This window comes from Nicotiana sylvestris, chromosome 8, assembly GCF_000393655.2.
Source record: "Nicotiana sylvestris chromosome 8, ASM39365v2, whole genome shotgun sequence".
Classification (NCBI taxonomy): domain Eukaryota; kingdom Viridiplantae; phylum Streptophyta; class Magnoliopsida; order Solanales; family Solanaceae; genus Nicotiana; species Nicotiana sylvestris.
The window spans coordinates 191,139,818-191,159,614 of NC_091064.1; the positions used below are offsets into that span (position 1 = coordinate 191,139,818).

At 41.9% G+C, this 19,797-nt stretch overlaps 3 protein-coding genes and 1 non-coding gene across 4 annotated transcripts; 2 read left to right on the top strand and 2 right to left on the bottom strand.

Moving 5' to 3' along the window:
• Positions 1 to 691: 691 nt before the first annotated feature.
• On the bottom strand, positions 692 to 2,584 carry LOC104236955 (uncharacterized). Its single transcript, XM_070155066.1, has 2 exons — positions 1,937 to 2,584; positions 692 to 784 (listed from the first exon to the last, which is right to left on the bottom strand). Exons 1-2 carry the CDS (start codon positions 2,582 to 2,584, stop codon positions 692 to 694), a joined length of 741 nt encoding a protein of 246 aa, XP_070011167.1.
• Positions 2,585 to 4,312: 1,728 nt separating this feature from the next.
• Positions 4,313 to 5,625, bottom strand: LOC138876164 (uncharacterized). The gene is made up of 2 exons (XM_070155067.1): positions 5,388 to 5,625; positions 4,313 to 5,337 (listed from the first exon to the last, which is right to left on the bottom strand). Exons 1-2 carry the CDS (start codon positions 5,623 to 5,625, stop codon positions 4,313 to 4,315), a joined length of 1,263 nt encoding a protein of 420 aa, XP_070011168.1.
• Positions 5,626 to 6,587: 962 nt separating this feature from the next.
• Positions 6,588 to 6,694, top strand: LOC138876624 (small nucleolar RNA R71). Its single transcript, XR_011401968.1, has one exon. It is a non-coding gene; the product is annotated as a small nucleolar RNA R71 (small nucleolar RNA).
• An 11,139-nt stretch (positions 6,695 to 17,833) lies between these two features.
• On the top strand, positions 17,834 to 19,366 carry LOC138876165 (uncharacterized). Its single transcript, XM_070155068.1, has 3 exons — positions 17,834 to 17,914; positions 18,523 to 18,915; positions 19,019 to 19,366. Exons 1-3 carry the CDS (start codon positions 17,834 to 17,836, stop codon positions 19,364 to 19,366), a joined length of 822 nt encoding a protein of 273 aa, XP_070011169.1.
• The last annotated feature ends 431 nt before the right edge of the window (positions 19,367 to 19,797 follow it).

Here is a 19,797-nt window from a genome sequence, read left to right on the forward strand (position 1 = left end):
AGGTTGCTCAGCACATTAGCTTGAAGGCACAACCGGGTGACAAGAGACGGGTAGTATAACCCGTAGCGTTGAACCCGAACCCGCTGGAACATTTCATCGTGTATGACTCTAGCTACGTCAAATAGGGCATTATTCATGAAACACCAAATTAGGCACCCTCGAGGGATGTTCACCTCTGACAGATTCTTGGAGGGTAGGAGTCTGATATTGATAAAGTACAACAAGCATTTGGCCTCAAATTTGAGGGTCGAGGAGTGGAATTTATTTCCATATTTGTACCACTGGCTCCCGGTTGACAGATGGTGTCAGTGAATGTGGACCAGGAAGTATGTTTGCCACTGTATGATTGGTATGCATCCATGTACCCCTGATCTGGTGGAGGAAGCCTGTATAGAGCCCGGATAGTCTCCAAAGAAGCATTGACCGGTTTCTTGCGCACTGTGACCGTGTAGTCATTATGTTCCGGTAGGTTTGCATAGAATTCTCTAACAAGCATGATATTTGCAGTGATAGGCTCCTCAAAGAATATGTCCAGGTGCCGCCGCCTCAACTCGAATGGTATATTGGGGCAGGTAGTTCCCAGTGCATTGGGATCCATGGCCTATTCCGGCACAATTATTTTGGCCTTTTTTTGTTAAACCTGTCATGTGCCTTGACGGACACGAACTTTTGAGTATTGAAGGGCCTTGTATCAACCGACTTTAAGGCCTTCCCCCAGTGTTGGCTGTAGCCGGGCGGCTGGAGGAGGAACCTGTTGCTTGGCGTTTACGAGGAGCCATGGTACCTGCAAATAGGCCAATGTCAGTTCTATTCAATCGAGTGACCAAAACGTGGCTACTCAGACTTCACCAAGGAATGGTCACAATACTTTCTCCAAAGAGGCATTTTAACAAACACATGGTAGCCAATGGATAATTTTAAGCCCCAACTATCCCTTCAACACAAGGAACACCACCACAATAACCCAATAAACACACCACACATCCACAATTTGTATGTTTTCAATTTTCAGCCCAACCTAACTACTAACATATGTTTCTACCTAAAATAAGACTACATTCTACTATACAAAGGAAAAAGAAACAAGAGAACTAAAACAAAACGAAATTAGAGAACTACAACAAAATTAAAGGGAGAATTACATACCAGTAGAGGGAATGAGAGCAAAAGTGGAGGGATTGATGAAGATAGGGAAGGTGATGCTGTAAATGGTTGGGTATGGAGGAGGGGGAATAGAGGAATAGATGAAGAAGAAGAAGAAGAAGGGGTGTAGGTGTTAGGTTATCGTGTGAGAGGAGTGGAGATTGGGGGAATTAAGAGGGGTGGGGCGGGTATGTGTAAGTTAAAAGGGTTAAAGGAATAAAAAAAGAAAATAAAATAAAATAAACAAAATTAGGTGGAACTTACCTGGACTAGCACGGGCTGCGCACTGGCTTAGCGCGTCCGCGCTAGTTCAATACCGCGAGGCAGTTTGAAACCCAACTAGCGCGGCCGCGCTAGTTGGTTAATGGTGAGGCAGTGTGAAACTCAACTAGCGCAGGCTGTGCGCTGGCTTAGTGCGACCGCGCTAGTTGGTTAAATCTGAGGCGTTTTTTTTAATTCATGAAGTTACATACTATACTCAACAAAACATTCGTAGGTTGCCTCCCATGCAACACCTGATTTAACATCGCGGCACGACGCAAGTATTTGATCATCACTCCTCATTCGCGTACTGGGGTTCTTTCAAATTGATCACCACAGCATCCCCTTTTTCTTAAGCTATTCCAAGGTAATGTTTCAACCTTTGCCCATTAATTGTGAACTTGTTTGTCCCATCTTCTGATTCGATCTCTACAGCTCTACTTGCGAACATTTAGACCACTCTGAATGGTCCTGACCATCGGGACTTTAACTTACCCGGAAACAATCTCAACCTTGAATTATACAATAATACCTTGTCATCGGGTTTGAAATTTCTGTCCATAATGTGCTTGTCATGCAACCTTTTCATTCTTTCCTTATAAAGCCTCATGATTTCAAAGGCTTGATATCTAAATTCCTCCAACTCATGCAACTCTGTCAGTCGATTTTCTCCAGCTGCATCGGGGTCCATGTTCAATTGCTTTAGTGCCCACCAAGCTCGATGTTCCAGCTCCACAGGCAGGTGACAGGCCTTCCTAAATACCAACTTGTACGGTGACATACCTATTGGTGTTTTGAATGCAGTCCTATAGGCCCAAAGTGCATCGTCAAGCTTCTTCGCCCAATCAGTTCTTGTGGCGTTCACAGTCTTGGTTAGCACACTTTTTATCTCTCTGTTGGACACTTCAACCTGCCCACTAGTTTTCGGATGATAAGGGGTAGCCACCTTGTGGCGTACATCATACTTTGCAAGCAATTTCTCAAAGGCTCTATTACAGAAGTGAGTGCCTCCGTCACTGATGATCGCTCTTGTCCCAAATCGGGTGAATATGTTCTTTTTCAAAAATCCTACCACTCTTGCATCATTAGTGGGCAACACTGCAGCTTCTACCCATTTAGACACGTAATCCACAGCAACAAGTACGTACTTATTGCCAAATGAGCTGACGAAGGGACCCATGAAGTCAATCCCCCAAACATCAAACACCTCTACCTCTTGAATCGGGTTCATGGGCATCTCATGGCGATGAAAAATGTTCCCGGTTTGTTGACATTCATCACAGCCCTTCACCCATAGGTTTGTATCTCTAAACACTGTTGGCCAAAAGAATCCGGCCTCTAGCACTTTCGCAGCTGTCCTGACCCCTCCAACATGTCCTCCATATGCTAATGCGTAACAAGCCTACAAAAGAGAAGATTGTTCTATCTCGGGGACACACCTCCGGATCATATTATCAACATATAGTCTAAACAAATAAGGCTCGTCCCAATAATACATGCGGCAATCACGATAAAACTTTTTCTTTTGGACAAGTGAAAGGTCATAGGGAACTATACCGCAGGCCAGGTAATTTGCAAAGTCTGCATGCTATGGTGCTTCCTCAAGACTAGCTGCGAGAAGCTGCTCGTCTGGAAAGGTTTCTAGAATCTCTTCGACCTCGACTGCTTTTTCAGCTCCTTCAAGTCGTGATAGATGATCAACGACTTGATTTTCGGTGCCCTTACAGTCACGAATTTCGAGGTCAAATTCTTGCAACAGCAGCACCCAACGAATCAGGCGTGGCTTAGACTCCTTTTTCTCAATCAAGTACCTGAGAGCTGCATGGTCAGTGTATACAATTACCTTGGAGCCAATCAGATATGATCTGAACTTGTCAAAAGCAAACACCACCGCCAACATCTCCTTCTCCATCACAGTGTAATTGAGTTGTGCACCACTTAGCCTTCTGCTTTTGTAGTAAATCGGGTGCATCAGCTTATCCTTTCACTGCCCCAAGACTGCTCCTGTGGCATAGTCGCTTGCGTCACACATGAGCTCAAATGGTTGCTCCCAGTTGGGTGCAACAATGATGGGTGCAGACACCAACCTCTTCTCTAGTTCCTCAAATGCCAACCTGCAATCATTAGAAAACACAAAGGGCTAATCCTTTTCAAGGAGTTTGCATAATGGGTTAGCAATTTTGGAAAAATCTTTTATAAATCGCTGGTAGAACCCGGAGTGTCCTAGGAAACTTCTCACCGCCTTGACTGAAGTGGGTGGTGGTAGTTTTTCAATCACGTCAACCTTAGCATGGTCGACTTTAATTCCTTTACTGGACACTTGATGTCCCAGGACTATCCCTTCATGTACCATAAAATGGCACTTCTCCCAGTTTAGCACTAAATTTGTCTCAACATATCTTTTGAGCACTCTTTTTAAATTGTGAAGACAGTCTTCGAATGAATCTCCTACCACGGAGAAATCATCCATAAAGACCTCCATAATATCCTCCACCATGTCTGTGAAAATGGCTAACATGCACCGTTGAAATGTCGTCGGTGCATTGCAAAGCCCAAAAGGCATTCTCCGAAAGGTGAAGATGCCATACGGACAAGTGAAGGATTTTTTCTCTCTATCTTCGGGGGATATTGATATCTGATTGTACCCCGAATATCCATCTAAGAAACAGAAGTGCGATCGCCCGCCCAGCCTGTCCAACATTTGGTCAATGAAAGGCAAGGGGAAGTGGTCCTTGGTGGCTGTGTTTAATTTTCGATAGTCCATGCAAATCTGCCATCTCGTGACTGTACGAGTTGAGATCAACTCATTGTTCTCATTATGCACAACAGCCTTTCCCCCTTTTTTCGACACACATTGGACAGGGCTGACCCAATTGCTATCAGAGATGGGGAAGATGATTCCCGCATCTCACCATTTGATCACTTCCTTCTTTACTACCTCTTTCATGTTTGGGTTCAGCCTTCGCTGATGTTCTCTGGAAGGTTTGTGCCCTTCTACCAAGAGAATCTTATGCATACAAAAGGCTGGGCTGATACCCTTTATGTCTGCCATGGTCCAGCCAATGGCAGTCTTACTTTCCTGCAGTACCTGTAAGAGTTGTTCTTCCTGTACATCTAGCAAACCGGATGATATAATAACAGGTAAAGAAGAATTAGGGCCTAAGAAAACATACCTAAGGTGATCTGGGAGTGGCTTCAGCTCCAGCTTGGGTGGTTCCTCTATTGATGGCTTTGCTGGAGGTGTAGCCCTTTTTTCTAACTCAAGGGACTCGAACTGAGGTTCCCTTGTCCAGAATCCTCGGCCCTCAAGTGCCATGACCCATTCAGCTAACCCTTCACCATCCATCTCTTCTAAATTTGTCAGACATACCTCTAATGGATCTTTAACAGTCAGGGTCACATCATCTTCTTGCAAGATCACATCTACTGCCTCCACCAGAGAGCAATTAGCATATTCGCTAGGTCTCCTCATAGATTGCTGAACATTGAATATGATTTCTTCCTCGTTCAGTCTCATTTTTAATTCCCCAGTCTCACAATCGATCAATTCTCTTCCAGCGGCCAAAAATGGTCTACCCAAAATGAGAGGTATCTCCTCATCTACCTGACAATCCAGAATAACAAAGTCTGTAGGGAACACGAACTTCCCCACTTGCACTAACACATCATCAAGAATACCAGTTGGCCTTTTCACCGTGCGGTCAGCCAGCTGTAGTAGCATCAAAGTCGGCCTAGCTCTGCCAATGCCCAGTTTGGTGTACACAGCCAGAGACATCAAATTTATGCTGGCTCCCAAATCACATAATGCCTTTGCAAAGGCATAACTCCCAATTGTGCATGGAATAATGAAGCTACCTAGATCAGAATCTTTTGAGCCATCAGTCTCGTCACTACTGCGCTGCAGGTCTGTGTCAGAGTCACAGTGGAAAGATCCTGAAAATCAAACTTCCGTGACGTTAGATCCTTCGTCATCTTTGCATAACCGGGCATCTCCCTCAAGGCATCCATCAAAGGAATATTCAACTGAATTTGATGCAACATCTCCATGAATTTCTTGTATTGATCTAACTTCTTTTGCCTTACCAGTCTCTGAGGGTAGGGTGCAGGTATCATCCTTTGTGCACTGCTTGCTGGCTTCTCTCTGTTGGAATTTTCTGGCACAAGAGGTGCCTCATGTTCTACAGCTTGCTCATTCATCTTATCTTTGCCTTTTTTCCTCATGACTCTGTTCAACCACCATTTCAGTAAGTTATGTTGGTTCCTCTACCTCTAATGGAACTGGAGTGACTGGCGTACTCTCCTTACTGGCCTGTATAATCTCTTGCTCTTTGTCTAAATCTCTCACATTCCGGAGACTTACTGCCATCAGCTGATTCGGGTTTTGCTCCTTGGGGTTTATGTTTGTGTCTGCAGGCATGGTTCCCTGAGGGCGGTTGTTTAAAGCCATAGACAGCTGTCCCAGTTGCATTTCAATGTTCTTTATAGCTGAATCATGCAGTGCCAACTTTTCCTGCACTTTATTATTTGTCCCAATGAGTTGCTGAAGCATACCCCTGATTTCCATCATGTTGTGATCTTGCTGCTGAGGAGGTGGTTGATATGTTAATTGCTGCTGATTTTGCTGAGGATAGCCCTGTGGTCTCTGATATGGTACTGGCACCAATTGGCCTTGAGGGTGCATACCCCCAGGCTGTTGCATGTTTGGCTTGTACTGCTGATTTTGTGGCGGTCTCCACTGTTATCCTCCTTGTCTCTGACCCCCAAAGTTGTTGACATAATTCATATCTTCTCTTGCCCATTGACTTTCACCTTATCCGCTCCATGAACACCCATAAGACTGATTAATACAAGGTGTACACAGTCCTCCATTTGTTGTATCAACAATGTGTACCTATTTTGTACCCATCTCATCAATCTTCTTTGTTAATATGCTCATCTGGGTCATGAGTGTGGCCATGTTCTCTGCATGCGAATTATTTGGGTCAAGAGGAACTGAATGCACTATGGGTGCCAGTGTTGTACCTCTAGTCATCCACCCCGAATTTTGTGACATCTTATCAAGAAGGACTTTGCACTCGGTGAATGTCTTCCTCAAAAATGCACCTCCAGCTGAAGCATCCACATTTGCCTTTAGATTGTCAGTTAACCCCATCTAGAATCTCTGGCCGAGCATCTGGTCTGGAATGCCATGATGAGGATACTTCACAAGCATCCCTTTAAATCTCTCCCATGTTTCTTTCAAGGTTTCAGTCGGCTGCTGCTTGTATTGCAATATTTCATCAATCTGCCTTGCAGTCTTGTTGGGCGGGTAGAACTTATTCAGGAACTGCTTTACTAATTCCTCTCAGGTGACAATGGAATTGATTGGGAGCGAATTCAGCCAGGTCTGAGCTTCCCCAATCATAGAGAACGGGAACAGCAATAGCTTGATAGCTTCTGGGGGTCACATTTGGTTGCCTTTGAGTCACATAGATTGACAGGAAATTTTTCAAATGTTGTTGAGGGTCCTCAATGTGTGACCCGGAGAACAGTCCCTTATTCTGTAGCAGATGCAGCATGTTGTTGGTGATCTGGAATGTCTCCGCTTGAATTGTGGGCACAACTATGACAGTTGCCAAGTTGTCAGCTGTGGGCTGTGCCCAGTCATAAAGTGTAGCTTCGGGCACAAGAGGTGCCACTACTCTGACATTGGGGTTTGTTGGCAGATCCCCAACGTTTCCAATGACGTTTTCTGTGTCACCCATGTCAAATTCGAGCTGGTGTAGTTGTTGGGATTGTTTGTATCTCTTGTTGGCGCGGTTCAATGCCCTGAATGTTTTCTCGGGGTTTGAGAGTCCTTCTAGCAGTTCTCCAGTCCTTAAAGAATTTTTAGGCATACACCTGAATTCCACAAGAGTTCAAACGTTAGAATTTCAATAAAAAGATTGGGTATAGAGAAAACTGACTACACTAAGATTTTTTTTTACTTCTTTCAATTGTAATTGACAACACCGTTAATTCCCCGGTAACGGCGCCAAAATTTGATATCGCCCAACTATGCCTTATAAAAAGACATGCGGACATTGCAAATATAATCTGAGTAATTCTACCCAAAGTCAAACCACAGGGAATTAACTTATCAATTACTTTTGTCGGACTTACTAAATTCACAGAATCAATTCCCCAAACTTTGTGATTAAAAAGTGATAGTATTTCTAACAGCTAAAAACTGAAAATAATTAATAGCTAAAACTTTACTATGCTTGATGTGTACACAATTGGAATAAGGTCTAAGGTAATGGTTTCCCCCGTTGTTGATTCCCTTGGTTGTATATGTCTTATAACTGTGATTTAGCTGTTTCTATCAATCATGAACTCTCCAGCTATCATAAATCTTTCTCAAGCAATTATGATAATTTACTAGACGCACTCTCTCAAGCTATACTAGCTAGATTCGCATTACAGTTCACTTAGATTGCACCCGAGGTATCGTTATCTCTAATCCAACCTCTAAACCCTCGGTTATGACTCTCGTCTATACTCTCGGAGTGATATTGTTCAAACAACTACCTAAATAAGCACTCTTTCTCAAGCAGATACATACTAAATAGGGGCGGATAATTGAGGGCCCTTTCAATTAACCACAATCAAAATGTAGATGAACAAATAGAGATTAACAACTAATTTAAAACTATATTAATATAACAACCAAGTCATCCCCAACGGGTTTCACCAAAACATTAGAGTAAAGTATTTAGCTACTCATAACAATGATAAAAACTATAAAATATTTCATAGTCATTGATAGAAGAATGAAGTAATGAGATAAAAAAAATCGTTTTCCAAGTTGCCTCCTTGCCTCTCTTGCCTCTTCGCCAAAAACTCAAACCCCCATGGACATGTTAAACCTTTTATAGTTTATGTGGATTTGCTTGGACTTCCGAACTTGCCCTTTTTAAAACATGGCTTCCGCTTCTGGACTAGCGCGGGCGCGCTAGGGCCGCACTACTGCCCGCGCTAGTGGGGTTTAATTCTGTTTTGGACTGCTGAACTAGTGCGGGCGCGCTAAGGCCGCGCTAGTAGGGTTTTCTACTGCCAACAAGCTTTGTTCCCTTTTTTCGTCCATTAACTCCAATTTTATCCCGGATCACCATCATAAGTCCTAATTTGATTATTGCACTCCTGTGAAACATAAAAGTCACCATTAGAGCCAATTTTTGCATTATTTACACACTTACAACAGTAACACATCCTTAAGTTAGAGCCCGAACGTAGGCCAAACTATCCACTTTAGCCTTTTATCAGATCTAAAATCAGTTTTAATTATGGAAATCATGCTTATAGGATTTAAAATCAGTTTAATTATAGAAATCATGCATATAGGATCTAAAGTTAGTTTTAATTATAGAACTCATGACTATAAGGTCCGAATCAATTTAATTAATTGTCCTACTCATTTCTTTAATAGTCTTCAATGTTGTGCTAATTATCGTTACTAGAAACCATGCCTATAGGACTCAATCAACCAATTCTGAATATGATCCTGTGATTGCCACTATTAATTACTGCATAAAAATGCCTAGATATCATGCTTATAGGTTTAATCTCTTATACCTGTTATCGATAGGCAACCATGTAGGTTTCAGAGATTGTAAACCGCCTGCTTGTTAAATTCAAAATCACATAGAGATCCTGCCTATAGGTTTTTGTAACTTCAACTTGTTAAAATCTGCAATTGTCTTTGTTTATCAGGTTTGCGTGCATTTGTTGTTTAAGTGTGGAGACCAACTTGATCCCTATATATGAAAGTTCAAAATGTTTTGTATGTCACCTAGTATTTTTCATTTTTGAGCAGCCTAAGTTAAAGTCTAGAACCACCCTGAGATAGAGGTCCAAATGCCTCTTGGACCGTAGGCATGGGATGGGCAGTGCACGCATAGGATACAACTTAGAATTGACTAGTGCACCTTAGGTAAATAACTTAAAGATAGTAATCGGGTAGCAGGAAATGATAGTCTGTGCCCGCTGAATAATATGAGTAACACCCCATCTCGAGGGAGTTACGAAGTATTATTTATGTTGCAGAGGGTGATCCTTTAGGCTAAAAAACTTAGGACACCCCCATCTTTGTTTTAAAATCAATCATTCTATTTATTTGTCCTTCCACTTAGACTAATTCATATAATTCAAGTTCGGTCGGGACCCACCATTGTGGACCTCGAGCAGTACCTAACACCTTCTCCTCAAGGTAATTTGAGACCTTACCCGATCTTTGGTGATGCAACTAGTTAATCCGGAGTTATCTGCAAATAGGTGCCCTAACATACCTTAATCCGTTAGGTGGCGACTCTCTCTTTTAAACCCTTCCTTAAAAGAGTTGTCAATGTCGAAACCTGATTTCGCGAGAAAAAGGGGCGCGACAACATGGAGACTCTGTTGGAGATATTTTTAGGCTCTTACAATTGCAAACTTGGTCTACATGAATTAGTTTCTCTCTATAAGTATGTCTTTGTTATTTTTCCTGTACTTGAATATCCCGCTCCCATTTTTCCTTTTTATTGCTACATCATCTTACCTACTTTCCTTTTATATGAACTCATATGCAACTCTTCGCTTAATTTGATTACAACTTGCACTTCCCCTTATTTCCTGATCATGTTCACTTGCTCCAAATATTTTAATTTTGCTATATCATGTCTCTCCCAAATCTTTACCCCTTTATTTGCTTTATTACAATTCTGTCATTATACGAATTAACTTCTTCCCTATTTTTCTTTCTTTTATGTCTTTACGTTTATTTAACACTGCATTTACTGCTTTCATCATGCAAAATACTTGACAGTGTGTTGTTTTATCTTTGATGCTCCATCATACTACACTCGTGCGTAACTAATACCATAGCTGTAACTCGCTAAGACAAGCCTTGTCCAAAGTCTGTCGGGATTATGTGAATTGTTTGGAGAAAATGTGCCGATATGCTAATCATTAATGTGTAAATAGTCAAATCTAGAGGGGAAAAGGGCTAACTTTATCTGTTTTACAGAAATGAGGCACGAAGTCCCCAGGTTCGGCATAGTTCGAAGTATCCCACCTTTGTTGCTGGATTGGTGAGAAAATCTCTCGCCATCCGACAAAAACCATGTGAAAAGAGTTCGTGTGAATTTACCTTCTTTGCTAGACATTCAGCCAAATAATGTACTGATCGAGGCTGCTATGATGTTCTGGGATGAAAAGAGGGTTGTTTTCTGTTTCGGTGATATAGAGATGACTCCCCTTCTAGAGGAAATAGGGGTTTTGCTGGACTTCCTTGGGATAGCCCTGGTCTACTGGTACTGAAAAATCGCACTTCTCAAGGGTTTCTGAAAATGATGGGTTTTAGAAGGAATGATAAGTTAGTCTGCCTGAAAAAGTCTTATATACCATTCGACTTCCTTTACGAACGTTATGGGCACAACAAATCATACCTCCTTTACCATGACGAGTTTGCCATTACTTCTTTGGGTTGGACCCACCACCGGGTTTTTATGTTAATTGTCTATTTTCTGGGGATGCTGGTATTCTCAATACAAAGGGAAATGATTCACACTCGCTTAGCTATGGTTACCAAGACCCTAATGGAAGGAATTGAGGGACAAACATACATTATTGTCCCAATGATCATAGCAGAGATATACCGAGCTTTGGACCGCTACAAGAAAGGATATATGCATTTTGAGGGTTGTAATTTGCTACTACAAATATGGCTGTTAGAACATCTTCAAAAGGGACAATACCGGCAAGAATTTCCATAACGGCCATGGAATGACCACATAGCTTTTCACCACCCGAAAAGAATGACTTTTATCCCAGATAAGTTTGCACAACTAGGAAACACTGTGGGCTGGGTACACTTCTTTAGCAATTTGACTGACGACAAGGTTCATTGGATGTTCAAATGGTTCCCTACTAGCGAATTCATCATCATGTCAAGAGATGTTCCTCATTTAATTTTAATAGGATTAAGGGGTATCTATCTTTATGCTCCTATCAGAGTCATGAGGCAAGCTAGGAGGAAACAAGTCATACCCCGAGTTTCCAAGATGGATCACTACAAAGCAGATTTCTAAGGTGATGCTATTCCATTTAAGTACAAGGCACAACACATGTGGCACCTAAAAATCATTGGGGAAAAGGATACCATCGAGCCAGATCGGTATCATACCGGCCATGTGTATTTCTACCCATCATGGTTGGTCGATGACATAGCATGAGAAGTCAAGCCGGGGATTGATTTGGGAAATAGGGTCATAAACGAGACTGCCGAGGCGCAAGTCAAATATAGGAGGTTACGCAAAAAGATTTTTGAATCTGAGGCCATATATTCGGAACAACACAAAGTAGACATGGAAGCCATCAATGAATGGAGAGGAATCGCTAGTAAATCAATAGAGAGGTTGGAATATTTAGAGTAGGTTCTGATAGAGCTTGAGGGGAAGATGAGGAAAAGGATCATGGATTGTCAGAATGCAGAGGGTAATGAAGGAGGACATCTAGCAAAGGTGTATCTGCTATTGGACATGCGCGACCTAGGGAATCTGATCGATGGGTCTAAGAAAGCCAAGCTTGGAGAAGGTCCCTATGGGACCGAGTAGATTAGAATTGATATTTACTTGTTTTCTAGAGTCATTTTAGATTTCGATTGTAATAAGGCAAATGCCACTAGTAACTCTTTATAATTATTGTCATTTTAATAGAGATTTGGTCTATTTATCATATTAATGAAATGACGTAATTATCGGCATTGAATTTCTCCAAATTTATATGTCGCTAGGCCTACTTCGGGCACAATGAGGTCCCCCAAACTAGGACGCTAATTTATAATTCCGCAATACATATTTAAATACTACAAATGTCCTTTCAAACTCCCTACTGACTTGTTTACCTTTTGCTTTTTCTTTCTTTATTTATTCCCACCCCCTAAGGTTGGTTCGTGCATATTGGTATTATCAGTATATCATACCAGATCTAGAGGTCCTCCACCTCTTCCTCCTCCAAGTAACCTTAAAAGCAAAGGAAAATCCAGAATGGATGACACAAGCAATATCAGGAAAGACAATGCTACGCATGAAGAGAATATCGAAACTTTAGATGGCAAAGCACTCCAACACAGAATGACTTGGTTTTATAGTTGGAACAAAAGATATTGGAGTTACAAGGAGAACTCAAGCAGGTCCATAACTTGGCAAACCTCTCCCTTACCTTGAACGTCCCCGACATCAACCAACAAAACACCAAAAGCCCAACACCTCCCCAAAACGCACCAAACCAGCATCCACAAAATCCTCCCGGACCCCATCAATACGCCATGCCTCCTTAAAACCTAATCCTCCACTGGTACCAACTCCTCCTCAACATCAACATCATCCAATCCAATACCCACAAACTACTACCTACCATACTCCTCAAAATACACTACATCCTATGTCTGATCCACAAAACTCGACCACTGATCACCACTACACCCAAATCCTTGGAGCCCATCAAAGCAAGCCCATATATGTGGAAACCTTACCCCACACTCCACAACAAACCTTATACATACCAGAATCCACCGAGAAGAACCTGCTCATCAAGAATATAGTGGATGAACTTAAGAAGCTCACAAGTTGAGTCCAAGGCGTTGAAGGGGGTAAAGGCATTGAGGGTTTGAACTATGAAGATTTGTGTATTCAGCCGGACATAGAGCTGCAGGAGGGCTACAAACCTCCCAAGTTCGAAATATTTGACGGAACAAGTGACCCAAAGGTGCATCTAAGGACATACTGCGACAAGCTCGTAGGAGTTGGTAATGACGAAAGAATTCGCATGAAGTTATTCATGGGGAGCCTCACTGGAGATGTCATATCTTGGTATATCAGCCAAAATCCAAAGAAGTAGGTTAACTGGGTAAGCATGGCGTCAGATTTCATGGATTGGTTTAGATTCAACACAGAGAATGCACCAAATGTCTTCTACATCTAGAATCTCAAGAAAAAGCCAATAGAGACTTTCCGCAAGTATGGTACTCGATGGTGGTTGGAAGCAGCGAAAGTAAGGCCGGCTTTTGAAGAAAAGCAAATGAACAAATTATTTGTTCGGGCACAGGATCCGCAATACTACGAGAGGTTAATGGTTATCGAAAATCATAAATTCTCCGACATTATCAAGTTGGGAGAAAGAATAGAGGAAGGAATAAAAGGCGGGATGATAACCAATTTCGAGGCATTACAAGCTACCAACAAGGCCTTGCAATCATGAGGCATATCCAAGAAGAAGGAAGTAGGGGCCGTGGTGGTAGCCCAAGGCTCGAAGTCTCCTCTCACATACCAAACACCTCCACCCACATATCAACCATCACCTCCCAGATATCCAAAACCCGCCACTGCCTACCATACTTACAATACCCAACCAGCATATTACCACTCACCGCCGGCCCGTCAAAACTACCAAAAACCCAAACCAAATTTCGATTGTAGGCCGCCCAAACAATACACCCCTATTGCTGAACCCATCGATCAGTTGTATGAAAGACTGAAGGCCGCTGGTTATGTCACTCCTATTCCCGCAGTTGCTATGGAAAATTCCTTTCAATAGGTCAATCCAAACAAAACATGTGCCTACCATTCGGGCATGAAGGGACATACTATTGATGAATATCGCACTTTGAAGGATAAGATCCAAACATTAATTGATACCAAGGTTATACAAGCAAAGGAGGCTACACCAAATGTCTGCAACAACCCCCTCCCGGATCACAGAGGTGAAGGGGTAAATGTGATAGAAACCGACGAAGAATGGGATCCAGAAGGATCAATTGGGCTCATTCGTGAAGGGGATGAACCTAAAATATCTCCAGTCGTTCTCACGCCTATTATGGTACAGACTCAGTCACCAATTGAGGTTGAAGTAGCTACACCAACCCCGTTTGAGTTTGAAATAACAACGCCTTCAGCCACGCCAACTCTGTTCGAGGTAAAAGTGACCACACCCTTCACTATGACGGTAGCACCCACACCGTTCTTTAATTCTAATGCTATAGTATGGAACTATATTGCAAAGGCAAGAAGGAAAGGAAAAGGGAAAATGGAAGAAATAGGTGCCGCACAAGGCATGACCAAGACCGGTAGGGTTTACACACCAGAGCATTTGAGAGGAACAAATAAAGAAACCACTCCCAAGCAACCTATCATTAAAACATGCACGGATGATCTTTGGAGAAAGGTGCAAGCATGAGAATATTCTGTGGTTGATCATCTGAACAAAACCCCTGCTCAGATATCCATTCTATCACTATTACAAAATTCTAAGACGCATAGGAATGCATTAATGAAAGTGTTGAACGAAGCTTACGTACCCAACAATATCACCAGTGGAGAGATGGACAATATGGTAGGGAAAGTATTGGAAATCCACAAGATCACTTTTCACGAAGACGAACTGCTACCTGAAGGACTGAGTCACAATAGGGCACTACATATCACAGTGCAATTTGAGGACAAATTCATTGCTAGGGTCCTAATAGATGGGGATTCAAGCCCCAAGATTTGTCCATTGACTACTTTGAAAAGATTGGGTAAAGGTTTGTATGAAATACGAGCAGGAATCATGAACGTAAAAGCATTCGATGGGTCCCAAAGGGCCACGATCGGGGAAATCAATCTATGTTTGCAGATGGGCCCGACCTGGCTCGATGTTGAATTTCAAGTATTGGATATATCCACCACATACAATTTGCTGTTGGGATGACCTTGGATACATGTTGTTGAAGCCGTAGCTTTTACGCTACACCAGGCCATAAAATTTGAATGGAACCATCAGGAGGTGATCATTTATGCAGACAGAAGTAATCCCATTTACACCAATCAAACTTTTCCAATTATTGAGAATAGAAGGAAGTTGGGTGGAGAGACGTACCATCGCATTGAGTGTGTCAACACAATTGAAAAAGACAAGTGGTGAGTAGCAAGATAGAAAGTATATTGGCATGGACATGGTATGAACTCGGCAGGGGTCTCAACAAGAATCTCCAAGGGATCACTAAACTGATACAACTAAAGTACCACGACATAACCTTTGGGCTTGGGTATGAATACACCTAACACGATATCAAAATTGGTCACCACTATGGCGTGGCCCTTATTACCCCCTTGAATAGCCAATACCGCATCTACACTAAACATTTCAACAAACTAACGTGATATGGGGATCTGAAGAAGATAAAGCCTTAGTTGGCCTGAGGAATCTATTTCTGGACAATGAAGATATGGAATGCAATGCAATATTTGAGGAGGAGGAGGAGAAAAACCTTACCATTCAGACCATGGAAAAAGGAGTTGTTCTCAAGAACTGGACTGTTGCACCATCCCGGGCCCGTCGAGCTCCTAGGTAGCCTGGCAATTAACATGATCTATTTTTAAAAAGAGCAATTTTAAGCATTTAAGACATTTTAAATATCTTGTTTAGACGCATTTTTTTTGAAATAATTGCTCGAGTCATCAGGCCGTACTTGTTTTAATGTTCTTAAGATTTATCTAATGCGTTGCTATTTTAGTATTTATTATTATCCTTTACATTTTCTCTCTACAACATTATTATTACTTATACTGATGAACCAACGACTATGACATGTAATGAGATAACGCAACATAAGGATAGTGACTCGGAAGAGATAGATGAAGAGGATGTGATACCTGAGGAAATTGTAAGAGAAGTTGAGAATTTTGAGAATAAGCCTAAGTCCAACCTGGACGAAACTGAGATAGTCAACTTGGGAGATTCCAAAACAGTTAAAGAAACCCACATAAGCATTCACTTGTCACCATCAGAAAAAGCAGAATACACTTGTTTCTTGAAAGAATATGTAGATATTTTTACATGGTCATATGATGATATGACCAGGTTGAGCACATCCATAGTGGCTCATAAACTGACCACCAATCCAATGTGTCCGCCGGTAAAGCAAAAACATAGAAAGTTCAAGCCAGATATGAGTCTCAAAATCAAAGAAGAAATCACCAAGCAATCAAAGCTAAGGTTCTCAGAGTGGTTGAATATCCGACTTAGTTGGCCAACATTGTGCCGGTTCCGAAGAAGGATGGGAAAGTCAGGATGTGTGTCGACTATCGGGACCTAAACCAGGCAAGTCCTAAAGATAATTTCCCGCTACCAAACATACACATACCGATCGACAATTGTGCCAAACATGAACTCCAATTCTTTGTAGATTACTTCACGGGTTATCACCAGATCTGGATGGATGAAGAAGATGCCAAGAAAACAGCCTTCATCATACCATGGGGAGTGTACTGCTACAAGCTGTTTGGTCTAAAGAATGATGGGGCCACTTATATGAGGGCCATGACAACTATTTTCCATGACATGATACACAAGGAGATAGAAGTATATGTGGATGAAGTCATCAACAAATCCAAGAAGGATACAGACCACATAGCAGATTTAAGGAAGTTCTTCGATCGTCTTCAGAGGTAAAATTTGAAATTGAACCTCACAAAATGTGCCTTTGGGGTCCCCGCTAGAAAGTTGTTAGGATTCATCGTAAACCGTCGAGGAATTGAGCTAGATTCATCAAAGGTCAAGGCTATTTAGAATTTGACGCCACCACAGAACAAGAAAGACGTAATGAGTTTCTTGGGCATCTCAATTACATCAGTCACTTCATAGCACAATCAACTGTGATCTGTGAGCCAATTTTCAAAATGCTGAAAAAAAGATACAGCAACCAGTTGGACCGAGGACTGCCGAAAAGCTTTTGACAAAATGAAAGAATACTTGTCCATACCACCAGTCCTAGTCCCACCAGAGCCTGGTGGTAGACCGCTGCTACTCTACCTCTCCGTATTAGATGGGGATTTCGGTTGCGTTTTGGGACAACATAACGAGACAGAAAGAAAAGAATAGGCCATATATTACTTGAGTAAGAAGCTCACACCCTACGGAGCACGGTATTCTCTGTTGGAATGCATTTGCTGTGCTCTGACATGGATAGCCCAGAAACTGAGGCACTACTTCTGTGCCTATACCACATATCTCATATCAAGGATGGATCCCTTGAAGTACATCTTCCAGAAACCCATGCCTACAGGGAATCTAGCAAAATGGCAGATATTGTTGAGTGAATTTGACATTATTTACATGACTCAGAAGGCGGTTAAGGGACATGCATTAGCAGATCATCTCGCGGAAAATCCTATTGGAGGATAATACAAACCCCTAAAAACGTATTTTCCTGATGAAAAAGTGTCATTCGTAGGAGAAGATATTGCCGAAGCTTATGACGGTTGGAGAATGTTCTTTGATGGAGCTACAAATTTCAAAGGAGTGGGTATTGCGGCTATTTTGGTGTCAGAAATCGGTCAACATTACCCGATATCCGCAAAACTCATATTTCCGTGCACCAATAATATGGCGGAATATGAGGCTTTCATATTGGGACAATTTGGCTGTTGACATGAATATCCAGGAGTTGTTGGTAATTGGTAATTCAGATCCGCTGGTACATCAGGTGCAAGGAGGATGGGCTACAAAAATATTAAAATATTACCATACCTATATCATGTGCAAGAGCTGATAAAGAGGTTCACAAAGATAGAGTTCAGACATATCTCGAGAATCCAGAATGGGTTCGCAGATGCATTAGCCACTTTGTCCTCCATGATACAACATTCAGATAAGAATTTCATCGATCCCATTCCGGTAAGGATCCATAATCAGCCAGCTTATTGTGCTCATGTTGAAGAAGAAACAAACGGAAATCCATGGTTTCACAATATCAAGGAGTATTTGGCAAAAGGAAAATATCCGGAGCATGCAAATTATACTCAGAAACGCATACTCCGAAGACTGTCCAATCATTTCTTCTAAAGTAGAGGAATTCTGTGTAGAAAGATTCTAGACCTAGGGTTATTACGGTGTGTTGATGCCAAAGAAGCTTCCAAACTACTCGAGGAGATACATGCCGGAACCTGCAGACCACATATGAATGGTTTTGTCCTAGCCAAGAAAATACTTAGAGCAGGATATTTTTGGATGACTATGGAAACAGACTGCATCAGCTATGTCTAAAAGTGTCACTAGTGTCAAGTACATGCAGATATGATACAGGTACCACCAAATGAACTCAATGCAACAAGTGCACCTTGGCCTTTTGCCGCTTGGGGAATGGATGTCATTGTTTCGATCAAGCCCACCGCTTCCAACGGGCATAGGTTCATTATAATGGCCATAGACTACTTCACAAAATGGGTTGAGGCCGCATCTTACAAGGTTGTAACCAAGAAAGTCATCGCAGATTTTGTCAGGGATCGTATTATTTGCCGATTCAAGGTACCAGAATCCATTATCACCGATTATACCGCCAATCTCAACAGTGACTTAATGAAAGATGTGTTTGAAACCTTCAAGATCAAGCACAAGAATTCCACAGCATACACACCTCAATTGAATGGAGCCATGGAAGTTGCCAACAAGAACATCAAGAAGATACTAAGGAAAATGGTAGACAACCACAAGTAATGGGGCAACTCCTTATTTGCTGGTCTACAGTACCGAAGCCGTCATTCCCGCCAAGGTAGAAATTCCTTCTTTAAGAATCATATAGAAAGCCGAACTCAGCGATACAGAGTGGGTAAAATGTCGATATGAACAATTAGCTCTCATTGACGGGAAAAGAATGAATGTAGTATGTCATGGTCAACTTTATCAGAACAGAATGTTCAGAGCTTTCAGCATGAGGGTCAAACCTAGACAGTTTGCACCAGGGCAGTTGGCGCTGAAACGGGTCTTCTTATATCAAGATGAAGCCAAAGGAAAGTTCTTACCCAACTGGAAAGGACCCTACATGGTCCACATAGTACTTACAGGAGGAGCACTCATACTTGCAGAAATGGATAAAGAAGTTTGGCCAAAACCCATCAACTCAGATGCAGTTAAAAGATATTATGCTTAAGCTGTTTACATTTATTCGATCTGATGTAACTAAACTACACTTGATCTGATTCCCGTTTAAGAGAGGATGCGTAGGCAGCCCTGTGGGTTCGATCACATCTTAATAAAATTTTCATTTTCCCCACAGTCAAAAATTGGAGCAGAATTTTGAGGAGGACCCTCAAAATTCCGGACCAGAAAACTTCTTCATATGCAGAATGGTTAAAGAAGCGCTTATTAAACTGGAGTAGAATTTTGTAGAGGACCCTCAAAATTCTAATGCAAGGAAGTCGCAATATCTCTAAAAGTGTCACAATCATTGATTCATCTAATTTACTTGATATCGCATACTGCTATGTTTTTAAACAATTATATTTATCAAATGCATGCATATTTTTCAAAAACTTTATCTCTATGGCAGCCAGATGTTACCCAGGGTAACTCAAACAGGAC